The sequence below is a fragment of the Nyctereutes procyonoides genome, unplaced genomic scaffold, assembly GCF_905146905.1.
Source record: "Nyctereutes procyonoides isolate TBG_1078 unplaced genomic scaffold, NYPRO_anot_genome, whole genome shotgun sequence".
NCBI classification, from domain to species: domain Eukaryota; kingdom Metazoa; phylum Chordata; class Mammalia; order Carnivora; family Canidae; genus Nyctereutes; species Nyctereutes procyonoides.
In genome coordinates this window covers 8,515,909-8,531,734 of record NW_026575042.1, presented here as the reverse complement: position 1 = coordinate 8,531,734, position 15,826 = coordinate 8,515,909, and the positions used below count along the sequence as shown (strand labels likewise).

The following is a 15,826-nucleotide window of genomic DNA, read 5'->3' as shown; positions in this document are numbered from 1 at the left end:
CCTCAATTGCATAAGGACTTTCAAAGCCCGTGCTTGCATCTTGTTTGTGAAAAACCCAGAGGGAGGGCGCAACAAAACTCCATGGCCAAGTATGTGGATATAAGAGTAAGTGAAGAACTGGGGCTATTTTTGCAACCTAATTGGGAATCAATGTTATATTTGCTTCACAAAAATCTGGACGTGTTTCTTCTTTCCCAAAGTTCTGGAATACATTATGTAGCAAAGGGCTCAATTATGAAGGTTTGATAGAACCCTCCCATGAAGCCGACCAACCTAGGGCTTTTCATAGTATGGCTCTTTGATAATCTATTTCCTTTATGAAAATTAGTCTGCTTAAACTTTCTACTGGAGTCATTTTAGTACATTATGTTTCCTGGTCATTACCATTTCATCTAGGTTTCCAAATTATTTGCAGAGTTGTACAAAATAGTCCTTAAAATTAAAAATCATTGTTTTAATGTTAATTTTCACTATTATTTTCATTTTTTATATTTCTTCCTCCCCCTTTACTTAAGTTAGCTGGTGGCTTGTCTATTTTGTTTGGCTTTTTAAAAATATTTTACTTATTTGACAGAGAGCGTGCGTAAGCAGGTGGATGACCTGAGGAACAGAGGGAGAGGTATAAGCAGAATCCACCCTGAGCTTGGAGTCCAACACAGGGCTCAATCTCTGATCTAAGATCATGACCTGAGCCAAAATCAAGAGTTGTTTTTCAAATAATCAAAATACTCTCCACTCATTTTTTTCCTGTATCTCTAATGTGTGATTTTATCATTACTTCTTATATCCCGTTTCTTTTGTTTATTTTGGGTTTTTTCTTTTTGCTTTTGAGTTGTTTTTATTCAAGTTTTATTCATCAATTACAATATTTTAAATTTTTGAGTATAGCTGACATGTTATAATATTTTAAAGCTGTGTTTCACCTATCAGTGCTTTAATTATATCTCACAGATTTCATTATCAATCTTTTCTTAAAAGCTTTGAAATTTTGGTTTATATTTCCCCTTTGTCCCAAGAGTAATTCTTTTTTTTTTTTAATATTTTATTTGTTCATGACAGAGACACACAGAGAGAGGCAGACATAGGCAGAGGGAGAAGCAGGCTCCCTGTGGGGGGCCTGATGTGGGATCCCAGGACCCTGGGATCATGATCTGAGCTGAAGGCAGACGTTCAACCACTGAGCCACCCAGGTGCCCACCCCAAGAGTAATTCATAGAAAGTCTTTCTCCAGATAAGACTTAAAAATATGTATATGTATTTTATTAATTTCTCATTTTATTGCATTGGGATTTAAGAAGATTGTATTATCTCTAGTTTATAGAAATTATAGATGTTCTTTGTGATATAATAAATGGCCAATTTCTGTGAATAGGTACATCCTCTATTATGTAGTATTATTCCTTATTATAAGACACAAAATTCAATATATATTCAGAAGATATATATTCTGTTGGAATCTATCGCTGAAATCAAAGAAAATCATTTAAAGTTGGCAAATGAAAGAGGTTCTAACATTTATAACTAGTATACCTTCATTGTGACTTTAGCATTAGTGTCCTTCTTTGTCTTTCTCCTGGATTCTACCTTTATCAGATATCAGTACTGTAATCTTGCTTTTTATGATTTGTACTTGCCTGGTATATTTTTGCCCATCTAATTTTTAGCCTTAATGGATCAATTGTTTTAGATATGTCTCTTATAAATAACATAAAATGCTGGTTTGTGAGTCAATTTGAACTTTACTTTTTAAAGGATTTTTTTAATAAGATTTTATTTATTTATTCATGAGAGACACACAGAGAGAGGCAGAGACACAGGCAGAGGGAGAAGCAGGCTCCATGCAGGGAGCCCGACATGGAACTCGATCCCAGGTCTCCAGGATCAGGCCCCGGAACAAAGGCAGCGCTAAACCGCTGAGCCGCCAGGGCTGCCCTGAACTTTTTTAAAAAGTTCATAAATTCCAGTTAGTGAACATACAGTGTATTATTAGTTTCAGGTGTACAATATAGTGATTCAACACTGCCAAACAACACCCTGTGCTCAACACAAGCACACTCCTGAATCCCTACCACCTTTTTTCACCCATCCTCCTTCCACCTCCCCTCTAGTAACCTCCAGTTTATTCTCTATAGTTAAGAGTGTTTCCTGGGGCACCTGGGTGGCTCAGTCAGTTAAGTAACTCTTATTCTCAGATCAGGTCTTGATCTCAAGGTGGTGAGTTCAAGCCTTACATTGGACTCCACACTGGACGTGGAGCCTACTTTCCAAAGAGTCTGTTTCCTAGTTTGCCTCTGTTTTCTCCCCCACTTTGCTCATTTTTGAAATCTTTTAAAAACAGATGAGTCGAATCTTTCAATTTATTAATTTCACTCTGCTTCTTTACTGTGTATGATGTTACATTCACTGCATGTTTTTCACTATGCAACTTACTGCCTTTACTACTGTTTCTTTGGGCACCGAGGGAAATTTCTATCTTTAGTCCAGTGATTATCTTTGTACTATTACCTATATATAATTCTTTTAGTCTCTCTTTTCTTTAAGCCCCAACTACTTGGTTTGTCAACTTTAAATGATACTCTTTGCCTTGTACATACTGCCTTTGCATCACTTTTTTGTACTGTCCTCTTCTTTTTCATTTGTTACTTTTACCTTATCAAAGCATATACCACTTGATTCTATTTTTCCACCCCTATCTCCACTTTCATTTTTTTTAATTTTTTAAAAAGATTTTATTCATTCGAGAGAGAGAGAGAGAGAGAGAGAGAGAGAGAGGCAGAGACACAGGCAGAGGGAAAAGCAGGCTCCATGCAGGGAGCCTGATGTGGGACTAGATCCCGGGTCTCCAGGATCAGGGCCTAGGCTGAAGGTGGCGCTAAACTGCTGAGCCACCCAGGCTGCTCTCTCCACTTTCCTTTTGGTCTTAGATCTGAAACTAAAGATACTCAGTGCTCACCATTAGTCCTTTTGCTGAAGTTCCCCAATCATCTCCTAGTTGGTTGGAGCCTACCTTTTAGTAAGATCCTAAGGGGTTATGAGTACAATATTTCCTGAGCTCTTATGATTTAAACATATATATCCTTGATACTTAAAGGACAGCTTAGCTGGATATAAAACACTTATTCTTAGTTCCCATCTTTTTTAACTTCTTGAAAATGTTGCTCCACTCCTACTTACTTTATGTGAAGTCTGATGCCAGTCTGACCTTTCCTTTGCTAAGAGACTAGCTCTATAGGGCTAAAGGGTTTTTTACTTCATCTTCAAAGTTTTAATAGTTTGCTAGGATAGGTCCAGTTGACCATTCTGGGTCAATTTTCTATGTAACAAAAGGGGCCCTTCAAGTGTCAAGTCTTCTTTTTAATTTTTCAGAAACTTCTCCTGGGGCAGTTTTAAGTATTAACCAATTACACTGTCTTTTTTGGTAGCTTCTGGGAGCTCCAATTTTACCTATGTTACTTCTTCTTTACCTATCATTTTTGTTTTGGACCTTTCCAGCTCTTCTTGTGTATTTTTTGCTTAGCTTTTGTCATTCCCATATTCTTTTTTTTAAGGTTTTATTTATTTATTTATTTTAAAGATTTTATTTATTTATTCATAGAGACACAGAGAGAAAGAGAGAGGCAGAGACACAGGCAGAGGGAGAAGCAGGCTCCATGCAGAGAGCCTGACGTGGGACTCAATCCAGGGTCTCCAGGATCACACCCTGGGCTCCAGGATCACACCCTGCGCCCACCAGGGCTGCCCAGGTTTTATTTATTTATTCATGAGAGACAGAGAGAGAGGTGCAGAGACACAGGCAGAGGGAGAAGCAGGCTCCATGCAGGAAGCCTGATGTGGGACTTGTTCCCGGGTCTCCAGGATCAGGCCCTGGGCTGAAAGCTGCACTAAACCGCTGAGCCACCTGGGCTGCCCTGTCATTCCCATATTCTACATGCTTTACTGCACTTGTAGTCATCTCTTTTACTTGAATATGCTGTGGTTTCATCTTTATATCTGATGATTTTAATTTTTTGTTCAGATTCTTTCCCAAGCTTGGTCATTTCTCTCTTCACATATGCCTGCGTTTTTTCATTTTTATTCGGAGTTTTACATTTTCTGAACTGTGGTATTCTTTCATATTCACATTCAGTTTCAAAATTCTAGAGTTTATGTTGTAGGGTTGTTACAGTTTACTGTTTTGTTCTCTTTATTTTGGACTATTTCATCAGCTTGAAAAGTTATCATTCTGACTTTGTTTTCTTCATCTATTTGTATACAAAGTGAGTTCCTTTTTCTAGTTATATTGACATGCTTATGATAACAGGCAACTCTATGGGGGCAAAGGTAAAATGGGAAATGGATTGACTGGTCCTTTCTGTTTCTTGATCCAAGAGAACCTTTTTCTGTTGATCAATGTTGTAAAACTTATTTAATAAGTAATGTCTAGGTAGTAGGGGTGGGGAAGTTATCTATCTTCTGAATCTTTGACTTGCTATTGACAGGCTGTTATCTTTAGCTTTCTTTTTTCCTTTGAACCACCAAGCTTGCTAGGGGCACCACTTCCTTTCAAGATGACTCCATCTCTCTCAGAAGTGATGATGCTGGTCCCACCCGCTTTCTAAACTTCTTCCTTTTGACTTCCCCCTATACTGCTCTGATCAACCAGGTCTCAGATCCAGTTTGCAGCATTTTTCCACTCTGGGTGGAAACCACAAATAGACTGATTTAATCGAAGTCCCAAAACAGGCAGGGGCCTGCAGCAGAGGTAAAATTTGGGGGATTCTGCAGGAAGCAGATCACACAGGACTTTCTATGTAGGCTTCTGTCATAATTTGAGTAATGAATAAAAGGATCTAAGATAAAACAGGAGGGATACAGAGAAAGGAACTGCTTTAGGAGTTACCAAAGGAATAACCAAACTCACTTGGTGACTTATCTGACATAAGAAATGGGGAGGACAACTGCATTTGGGGTTTGGGTTCTTCAATGAATGGATGAACGAACAGTGGGCACCAGTTCATTGAAACAGGAACACAAAAGGAGGAAGTTTGGGGAAGGGCAAGGGAAGATAAGTGGAGTCTGAAGTACCCCTCTGAGAATTCTAATAGACTCTAAGGAGAGTTCTGGATGGAAATATAGATCTGGGTGTTCCTGGCTTATATATAGTGGTTGAAACCCAAGAAGAGATGAAATCATCCAATAAGAGAGAACAGAATGGGGGAGAAAGAGGGATAAGGACAGAGATTTGGGGCTGAGCAATAACTAAGAAGGAGTACACAGAGTGTTCCTATCAGTAAAAGAGGGCATCCCGGTGGCTCAGCGGTTTAGGGCTGCCTTCAGCCCAGGGTGTGGTCTTGGAGACCCAGGATCGAGTCCCACGTCAGGCTCCCTGCATGGAATGGAGCCTGCTTCTCCCTCTGCCTGTGTCTGTGCCTCTCTCTCTCTCTCTCATGAATAAATAAATTAAATCTTTAAAAAAAAGAAAGAAGGAATGAAATATCAGGGGACAAAATGGGAGAGAAAGAGGGATGGGACAGAGATTTGGGGCCAAGCAATAATTAAGGAGTACACAAGGAGTGCTCATATCAGTAAAGAAGATAGAAGGAATGAAATATCAGGAAAGCAGGAGAGAAGCTGTAAAGAATGACTATCAAAAAGAAGGCAAGGTAGAAATAATTACTGTAATAGATAAAAATACATAGACTATATTAAATGTATCATATTGACACTGAAAATAAAAACCTACTTGCTGTTAGAGGATGCTTGGGAATCAACCCATTAAGAAAACCAGACATTAGGTGCCTTCTGAAAGAAGAATACACCACCATCTTATGAAGTTGTCTGACAATAAAAAGGGAAATAATCACATGTGCATTGGATCAAACTTCTAGGTCAGTGGTTATGAACCAGGGGCAATTCTGTCTTCCCATCCCCACCAGATGTGTGGCAATGCCTGAAGACATTCTGAATTGTCATGACTTGGGGAAGGGGTGCTACTGGCATCTGGTGGATCGAGGCCAGTGACACTGCTGCCCCCTCACAACCAAAACCTATTCAGCCCCAAATGCTAATAGTATTGAGGTTGAGGAGCTCTGTATTAGTCCCAACCACCAATTTACAGGAAATACAGAAGACAGAGAGTAACATGAATAGAATCAACAAAATCCAGAATTTGAGAAATTCTTCTGAAGGAAGGGATGGAGGGAGGGAGGTGCTCCCCTGTATCACCTGAGAGAGGGCCCCTGCACGTGGTCTGGTGTGCCAGGGAGTCAGGCGGCCTGTGGGCAGAGCTGATGGGAGGAGACAGGAAGCCTATTCAACAGGTCAAGCTTTTTGGGTGGGAAGAAGTTACAGCAGGTGGGCATGGGGAGGGAGGAGAGATTAGGGAGGATGAAGGGGCAGATGCTGGAGGGTGAGAAGAGCAAAAACTTGAAGGTGGGGTGAGCATGGAGAAGACAAGAAAGGAAGACACTAGGAAGCCCTCCTGAAATGAGGAAGGAGGAAGCAGCTAGGGGATGGGGGGGGGTCAGGCTTTGCAGGGGTAGGGATGGACCACAGGAGTTACAGTATGGGGCAAGAGAAGATGGCTGCAGGTTATTTTGGGGGAGGAGTAGCCAAAAAGACCAAGTTGGGGAAGGGGTTGCTGGGGTCAGGGTATGGGGGACAGCTCTGTCTCCCTGTTCTCCTGATTGAGGTCCTATATTAGCTTTACTTCTGCCTTTAAAAGGCCAACAGTCACAGTTTTTACTGGACATATCCCAGTCTGTTTTCTCTTGCCTCCCAGGTTAGACAGGAAAAGACAGATGCTTTCCTGTTCCGGGAAAAAGGGTCCATTTAAGTTTAGGAAGGTGTGCTAAGGTGGGTTTCAGGTGGTCCTGGGCAGGGCTGGAGCACTGCAGAGTCAGGTGGGCTGGTACTCCCCTAGGACAAGGAAGAGGATCCCTGCTGTCCAGGAGGAGCATGTCTCCAAATGGGATCAGTGGAGTCTGACGCAGGGTTAACAGGGGTGCCTGGGCCCAAGGCATTCACTCTGGAGGCCCCCGGGTCTGGGCCAGGATTCTCTGCTCAAGCTTGGCATACTGCGGGAGAAGGGCCTCGTAGACCTGGAGGGACAAAAAAAGCAGTTTAGAAAGGGGAGGGAGAGGTGCCTCTTCCATCTCTTTGCAGCCTGCAGTTTTAAAATTTAGCATCCCATTTACTAGCGATTTAGGTGCTTGTGCTGGGCAAAAGAAAGGAAGTATCAATTCACAAAAGAGGAAAAGCTAGTAGTTCTCAAACCTACAGTTTAAGATTTTTTAAAAATGCAAATTAGGACAAAAATTTGTTATCAAATCTACAAGATTTTTAAAAATTCTGGTGAAGGTACCTGGCAATACCATCTTGTCTCATGGCTGGTGAAGTTGGTGGTGCCACTCTTCTGGGAATCAACTTGACTATATGTTGGTATTAAAGGGCTTGAAAATTGCCATAGCCTTTGACGCAATCATTCTACTTCTGCAAAGCTCCCCTAAGGAAACAATCCTAAATGTGGGATGCCAGGCCTATGAAGGATCTTCTTAGACACTAACCACCCAGTTTCCTAAGACTACCATGGACCACACCTTGGCCCTCAAAAGGATAAACTAGAGAAACATACCCATTGGTACAGTGGTTGCAAGTGCTCCTCTTGAATGAAAGACCACATAGTGGTCCTTTTTTTTTTTTTTTAAATTTATGATAGGCACACAGTGAGAGAGAGAGAGGCAGAGACATAGGCAGAGGGAGAAGCAGGCTCCATGCACCGGGAGCCCGACGTGGGATTCGATCCCGGGTCTCCAGGATCGCGCCCTGGGCCAAAGGCAGGCGCCAAACCGCTGCGCCACCCAGGGATCCCCATAGTGGTCCTTATAGCAGTTTGCACAAGTGTCCAGGAAAGGGTCTCCCTGACCCCCCAAGTTACAGCTCAGGTGCAAACGTGAAATCCACTTGTACAGGTGCAAAGAACCACGGTGGCTTTGGAACCTCATGTCCCACAGGAGTTTCTCTTGTAACAACTCCATAGGCAAGACACATGCCCATGAGATGTCACTGGACTCAGGGAAGCCCTAAGTATAACTTCCCAAGTATATATGGTTTTCCCACTCCAGATACGATGCCCTAAGTAAAGGCCATTTGTACATAAGCAATGTTGCATAGTAATATTGTTGACATTCCATTTTTATTTAAGTCTCAAAAGAAACAGAGCTAGAAATTGAACCAGGGTTCAAATTCTCATGCAGAATAGGAAAAGGTTCTGTTCACCTTTTACCCATATAATTTCAATTATAAAAATTAAGAAACTAGAAGCAACTGCTCTAGACATATAAAATGCACAATTGGGATCCCTGGGTGGCGCAGCGGTTTGGCGCCTGCCTTTGGCCCAGGGCGCGATCCTGGAGACCCGGGATCGAGTCCCACATCGGGCTCCTGGTGCATGGAGCCTGCTTCTCCCTCTGCCTATGTCTCTGCCTCTCTCTCTCTCTCTGTGACTATCATAAATAAATAAAAATTTAAAAAAATAAAAATAAATAAAAATAAATAAAATGCACAATTATGATTCATTAGCCAGACAGATTATTATGCAGGCATTAAAAATAATGTGTATGTTCATTTTTAAGAATGTAAATACTCATGTTGTACTGTAGTATTTTTTTAAAAAGTGGGCTACAAAATTATATATACAGTGTGCTATGTAATAAACCAAAACCAAAAACCAATAAGGGGAAAAGGCTTTCTTTTAAGATTTTATTTTTAAATAATCTCTATACCCAATGTGGGGCTTGAACTCACAACCCTAAGATCAAGAATCCAACCGAGCCAACCAGGAGCTGCCCATAACCCCACATTCTTAACCTCATTCCTTCATTCCCCGTCCCCTCCTTTATTTAAATATATATATATATATACACACACACACATATATATGATTTTATGTATTTATTCTTGAGAGACAGAGAGAGAGAGGCAGAGACACAGGCAGAGGGAGAAGCAGGCTCCATGCAGGAAGCCTGATGTGGGACTCGATCCCGGGTCTCCAGGATCAGGCCCTGGGCTGAAGGCGGCACTAAATTGCTGAGCCACCTGGGCTGCCCTCCCCTCCTTTATTTAAAGCTGTTTTCTCCTGTGGTTCTATAAGCCTAGCCTGAGAAATGTGGGCACTTCAGGTGAGCACATGGTGTCTAATAGATCAGCAACACTTAAAGACCAAGGGACCCAGATTTCCTTGAGACTCACAAATGCCACTACTAGCTCATGCCAATCCCACTCCTTCATTTGGCTTAATTAGCTCCAAAGTCAAGTACTTTAAAAACTAATTACACAACTAAGGCCCACTCTTGGCACATCTGGGGCAGCTCTTTGAAGGTGACAGAGAAGAGAACTCAGGGGGCGCTTTGATCTTCTGTCAGGAGGAAATTGCAATTTCTCTGCTGAGCCGAGAGAAAACACTGGTGCAGTTTTGAGTTTCCACTTGAGCACAACCACTGCTGTATGTGCCATAGAGAGAACACAGAGGATGCTCCCCTGCTCCCAAGGAGTTTACAAAGCAGTCCTCAAATAGGTCATTACACCAACAGTCACAGACTGTTGCTGCTTGGAGCCTGGTGTCACGAAGGATCCTGAGGTTACACATGTGGTTAATGGTACAGAGTCCCAGGAACTTTTTAGTCATTTTGGTCATGGGCAAGCCAGGGAAGGTGGTGATACTCACACAGAGTGTTTGCTACCTATAATGAGGCAGGTAAAGCTGTCTGCTGCCCTAATGCTTTCCCCAACTACCTTCTCCCTTGTAGGCCTCCTTCTAGAGGACAAAAGAGCCAGAACCTGCCCCATGGTTACAACCACAGGTGACCATATGACCAAGTGGCAGTCTGGTGGGGAATTGAGAGGAACAGATCAGTATTCTCTTTCTGATGAGCAAAAAGTGTGCGAAGAGAGGCTGCCCAACACCATGCTCTCATTCCTACCTATGGATACAGTGGTGAGGGAGCGTGATGTTTGGAGCAGCTGCAGATAGCCTGTGATCATTTGGAGCACATCTAGAGCCATACTACCCAATACAGTAGCCTTAAATCATATATGTCTGTGAGCACTTGAAACATGACTAGTGCTCCAAGTATAAGATGCACACCAGATTTCAAAAGCTTCATACAAAAAAGAGGAATGTTAAAATATCACATTAGTAATTTTTCTTATTGATTACCTATTGAAATGGCATTATTTTGGACATACTGGATTAGATAAAATATATCTTTAAAATTAGTCATTTACTTATTTTTACTTTTTTTTAAATGAGACTACTAGAAAATTATAAATGACATATGTGATTCTCATGTTTCCATCATCTGTTGCTGAGCTGTAGAACTGCAGGGAATATGACCCAGAGCCCTGACACCACTGAACCACTGAACCAACCCTGACAACTACCTTCACACTTCTTGTTACATAGCAAAGCCATTATAGTCAAAGATTTGTCTTAAGCCTCACAATTAGCAGGTTAAAAGTAGGCAGGACCAGATGGTGTCCCCACTTCACAGATGAGAAATGCTGCTCAAGATCACGTGAAGGTCGTATGTTAAAGGAAAGGCAGGGTAAGAATCTGAACCCGAAGGCCCTTTAAATCAGTTTAGGGCCTTCCTACTGCATTGAGCAGACTCTTAAAGGTAAGGACATACAACTTAAGGACAAAGTAATAGGAGCCTGGGTACACCTTTGTGTGGAGGGCATGTAGTCACCTGGAAACTGGGAGCTTCTGTTCTAAGATATGTTGAGAGGCAATTCTCCATGGAGTTTCACATGTCTGGTGACAGCTTTTGTTGCAGTCTATCTTTTCAATGTTTATACAGCAAACAGCAATGGAAGATAGAGATAGAGTTGCCCTCTGGGATAGAGGGAAAATTTATTTGCTGAGTAGGCTAGTACAGAAATGTCTTTCTTAAGGACAAAGGTTGAGCAGATCTGCTTGCAACTCCTTTATAATTTGGGAGTTTCCTAAGCCTGGGGTCACTCAGCTGAGACACAGACACAGCATGTGCACAGTATCCTCCTGGGCCCATTTTGTATCATCCCATGGCATGTTAGGGCCAAGGAAATCTGGTGCAAGCATGAATTCAGCTCATGCTACTTGCTCAACTGGTAATGATGCCCTCCATCTGTGCAACTCTGCTCCTGGGCTGCCAGAACCTTCTGCAAATAGGAATAGAGGTATGGTGGATGCTGTGTTGTACCAGCCAGATTGTCCTTCAGGAATGAAGAACTTATTCTCCCAGCCCTCAGCTGATGGCCCCCTCTGGGGATTGCTTTGGCTATAGAAAGCTGCCTTACCTCATCTTGAGGTGGCCTGAGGGCAGAGACTCATTGACCTGAGATATAAAGGCCTGGCCCCCTCATCTCAACTGGGTTTAAGTCGAGAGAGCCTGCCCAGCTTCAGAACTTCCTCTAGGACTGGCTGAGGGCTCCACTGAGATTGCCCTGTGGCTCACCTCCTCCTGCCCTGTCCTGCCTTGTTTCCTCCTACACAAATGTAGATACCAAGAGCACCTTCAATAAATCTCCTAAACCTTAATCAGCATCTCAGTGTCTGCTTTCCAGAGAATCCAACCTGTAACCAGCAGGGTCCGCCTTCACAGGGATTTCCTGGCCTGGGGAACCATACCCCTGTCCTGAATCCAGACTTCACTCTGAGTCCTAGAAAGGCAGCACATCTTGCATTTAAGTGACAGTCTTTCTGTGGCTTCTGAGCCAGTGAAATATATGGGCCCATCCTGAGGCATATGGAGCACTGAAGATACACTCAGCAATCTATCTGACCCTTGGAGCTATAAAATCAGCAGTGTCTTGAATCTCAATTGAAAACTTCTTCTGCTCTGTTCTCTTGACAATTAAAAACAAAAAAGTTGGATTTCCCCATTAGTTGAACACATCAACTTTAACATTAAGTGACAGAGCAAAACTTACCTTTTGGAAAAAAGAACCTACAACTGAGCTTGAACATCATGGGTTTCAAAAAAATAAAAATAAAAAAAATAAAAATAAAAAAAAAAGAACATCATGGGTTTCAACTGTGCAGATCCACTTATAGGCGGATTTCTTTTGATAGAATAGATGGTAAATGTATTTTGCTTATTATTTTCTTGACATTTTCATTTCTCTAGTTTACTTGATTGTAATAATACAGTATATATAACACACAATATATAAAATATGTGTTAATTGACTATGTTATCAGTAAGGCTTCTGGTGAACAACAGGTTATTAATAGTTTCGGGGAGTCAAAAGTTATATGTACATTTTCATGTCAGCAAAGGGATTGACACCCTGTGTTGTTCAAGAGTTAGCTGTAGTTGGTTTTCACAATACAAAGCCTATGACCAAATTCTAATGGTCTCTCACCTGAGAAGCTCCTGAGGATGGGGTAGCAGCTAATTGGGGATTTGGGGCTAACTTCACAACCTCTGAAAAGGGCAGGTCTGTTCCAGCAGCAAGGCCTAGAAGAGAAAGCTCATTTCATATTAGTGATGTGGCAAATGAAGATGTTAATTAGCATCTTATCTCTAGGGTGATAAAATATTCTAAAACGGGATTATGGTGATGGTTGCACAACTCAGCAAGTTTACTAAAAATCACTGAGTTGTACACTTAAAATTGGGTAACTTTTATGTCATGTAAATTGTGCCTCAGTAAAACTGGTAGAGAGAGAAGAGGAATTTCACATGCAGATCTCTCTCCAGCAGGGCCTAGTTTGTCTTGCTCACTGTGACAGCACCTGTCCCAGCAAGGCAGCTAACCCTTGGCACCTAACAGAAGAGGAAGGTCTGCCTGCCTCTCCCCCCTCACAGAGCCCCGCTCCCTATGGCTCAGTGCACTGAAGCCACCCAGGCTTCTTACAATTCCTCCTACCTCAGAGCCTATTCACCGTGTCAAATATTCCTGTCTCCTTCTCTTCACTGACTTATGCTCTTCTTCTCAGATAAGCTGCAGCAAACAATGTCACTTGTCTGGAGGCTCCCTAACCCTCCACCCTGAAGTATCATCTACTGTCCTTGGGGACTTCTTATAATTTCTGGCTGCAGATGTAAGGTCCCTCCCTTGCCAAGCCCACAGCTCTGTGAAGCCAGGGACTGGGTCTTCAGAAGAGCCCTGGTGCCTAGCACACTGCCTGCATACCCGAGGCACTCCATAAATATGAGTGCAGGGCTAGAAAAGAGGGAACGCTGCCATAGGTGGACAGGAAAAGTAAGGAGTTTCTAGGCAATTAAGACTGATGTAGTATCAGCTTAGCAGGGAAGCACAGGGACACCATGAGTGAGGGAGGGCCCAGTGAAGACACAAGGCCCAGTTTCCAACCCAATGCTGGGTTATCTCAGCTCAGAGCTGCATGAGAATGGTTGGGTGGTGGGGTTGCCAGCAGAGAGACCAGTCAAAAGATACCAGTCCCTTCTCCACTCATTCAGAGACTGGCTACATGTGAGGTTCATCCTGGATGCAGCTGGGGGAGAACAGACATGAAGTGGCTAATATACCTCAGAGTGAGGACCGGTGTGCTAGGACTTAGCTTGGGGCTCGGTTTTGGAGGCCAGAGTGAGGCAGTACCCCAGCTAACCTCTGGCAATGAAACAGGCACAGAAAAGGAGAAATAAAAAAGAAACAGAGTGCCACATAGCAGTGGAGTCTGTAAAGGGCAATGCCTTTCCTGCTTTGGCAGAAGGAGTGAGAAGTGGGCCCCGGGCTTTTCGTGGGCAACACTAAGGGCCAGTAGATTATGGAATAGTTTTTTCAAGGTGCTGAGGAAAAGCATTTTGAACTTAAGAGTCCTTTGCATGAACAAGTTACCATTATTTTGGAGGGTGAAACAAAACCCATTATCACCTACTGAATCCCCTCTTAAAATTATCTAGGTTGTAGAGTCCAACAAAACAATCACGGAAGAGAAAAAGGAGAAAGAAACTGCAAGGAATAGAGAGAGAGAGAGAGATAAATAAAGGGAAGTAAAAATAAACGCCAATGTGAGGTCAAGTTTAATTAAAAACACAATCTGGAAATTGTGATCTTGACAAGGATCAAGGACAAGGAGGTGGTACAAACTGGGATAAGGTGGACAGAGTGGAGATGGAGGGGAGTAAAAGAGTAAGAGGTTAATTATTAAGAGAAGGATCTAGTCCCTGATTGATTCTCAATGTTGATAGGAAAATATAAGTTTAAATAGGTGTGTTAAAAAAAAGTTAAGAGTAAATGGATGAAGAATGGAACTGCCAGAGAGAAGAGGGCCCCTGAGATAAGTGGGCAGCTGGAGGAGCAGTCTGAGCAAGCAGAGAATGGGACAAATTGACTAACTGGGACCCTTGTGGGCATGGGCTGCTCCCAGAAGAACCTGCCTTGATGCGGGAGATCTGAGTTTCAGTGAGGCCTTCATCAGTGCAATGGGCCGCTGTGGAGCTGTCCAGGGTACTGGACTGTTTGGCCCTGAAGGCTTCAGCTTTGTTCCACTTCCTGCATTGGCTGAAACGATGGCCCTGGACTTCATCCACCTCTCCTGCCCACCAGGTGTCCAGACCCATGCTCATGTGCCCTCAAGCATATCCTGCATCCTTTCCCAATGTCCCTGTGCTGAGCTTGGGGCCTCATTCAGTTAGGGACCTACTTTTCTTTCCCCCTTTAAGTACAGAATAAAAGAACAGAAGGTTTGGTGGGTTGGTTCTTGCCTGCTAGGAGGGAGAAAAATGAAACTAAAGCCCAAGTTTTAGATGTCCCTAAAGACTGGGAACATCTCAATCACCCCTTTCTATCCTCCTCATCCCAGCCAGTGCCCCAACTCTTCTAGAAGCCTCTGTTCCCCATTGCACGACCTACCATGGAAAGCTCGGTATGCGGAGCCCACACAGGCTGAGTTGGCAGTGTCTATGACATACACTGGGGCACCAAACACATCCGCAAGCACCTGGAAAGGGAGGAGGTTCTTACTGTGCTAAGTTGTTCCTCAGAGGGAACACACACATTTGGCACACATTTTCCACACTCTCTTTCCTCACCCGTCTTCTGATGCCTTCCATTCCACCTCTACTGTCTTAAAGGAAGTACACTCAGCCATGCCACCCTGATAAGAAGAGTCAGGATGACCTGGGGGGGAAGTCTCTGGTGGAGGGCCACAGCTCTCCAGGAGGTCCCTGCACTATTTAACCATTTTATCAAAGACAAGGAGGAAGACTTAGGAAGTATACTTAGCAAACAGTCAAGGTGGAGATGGTTGGAGGTAGACACTAATGCCAACAAGGTCAAACAAACCCAAACTAAGTTGGCATATCTTATAGGGAGAAGGATAAATATTTCCATTTAGCTCCCCAAAATAAATTACATAACTTGAAAAATGGAGGATCTCTACTGAGATCCTCATGGGAAAGACTTGGGAGTCTTAGTTGACCAGAAATATTACAGTAGACGCCACTGATGCCCATCTGGATTCCATTCCTGGACTGGTGTGCTTCTCTCCTCCAGATGCTGTATTGGTGGCCAATGGCTGTTGCCCCTCCTCAAAGGAATTGCTCTTGGCTGAACAGAGGATGCCTCTCAGAGGAGGTTTTTCTCACAAATCTCCAAGTTAGCCACTTGGCTCCCTTACCCAAAGGGGAACCAAGTCTGTGGTACAGTTCACGGTTCAGATCTTCCCTATGGGATGGAACCACAGCTAAAACCATATTCTTGCTTATCGTTTCCCTCAACTCTACCTGCACCTCTCACTCTCTTTCTCCTGGGAGTACCTTCTCAACAACCCACTTATAGAAGAACTCCCATCTCAGGCTCTTCTTTTAGAGAATCTGACCAAGACAGGTATATTAGA

General features: G+C 43.0%; 1 protein-coding gene across 3 annotated transcripts in view; it reads right to left on the bottom strand.

The window, feature by feature from the left end:
* Positions 1 to 1,052: 1,052 nt before the first annotated feature.
* Positions 1,053 to 15,826, bottom strand: part of XYLB (xylulokinase) — a 52,886-nt gene continuing 38,112 nt past the window's right edge. For 2 of the 3 annotated variants that reach the window (XM_055321269.1, XM_055321271.1), the window contains exons 17-19: positions 14,842 to 14,929; positions 12,385 to 12,479; positions 1,054 to 7,079 (exon numbers count right to left, since the gene is read on the bottom strand). In XM_055321269.1, the coding sequence (XP_055177244.1) occupies positions 7,002 to 7,079; positions 12,385 to 12,479; positions 14,842 to 14,929 (261 nt within the window). In that variant the 3' untranslated portion in view covers positions 1,054 to 7,001. Of the gene's footprint in view, positions 7,080 to 12,384; positions 12,480 to 14,841; positions 14,930 to 15,826 lie in introns of all 3 variants that reach the window. The other variant, XM_055321270.1, reaches the window with a different exon arrangement.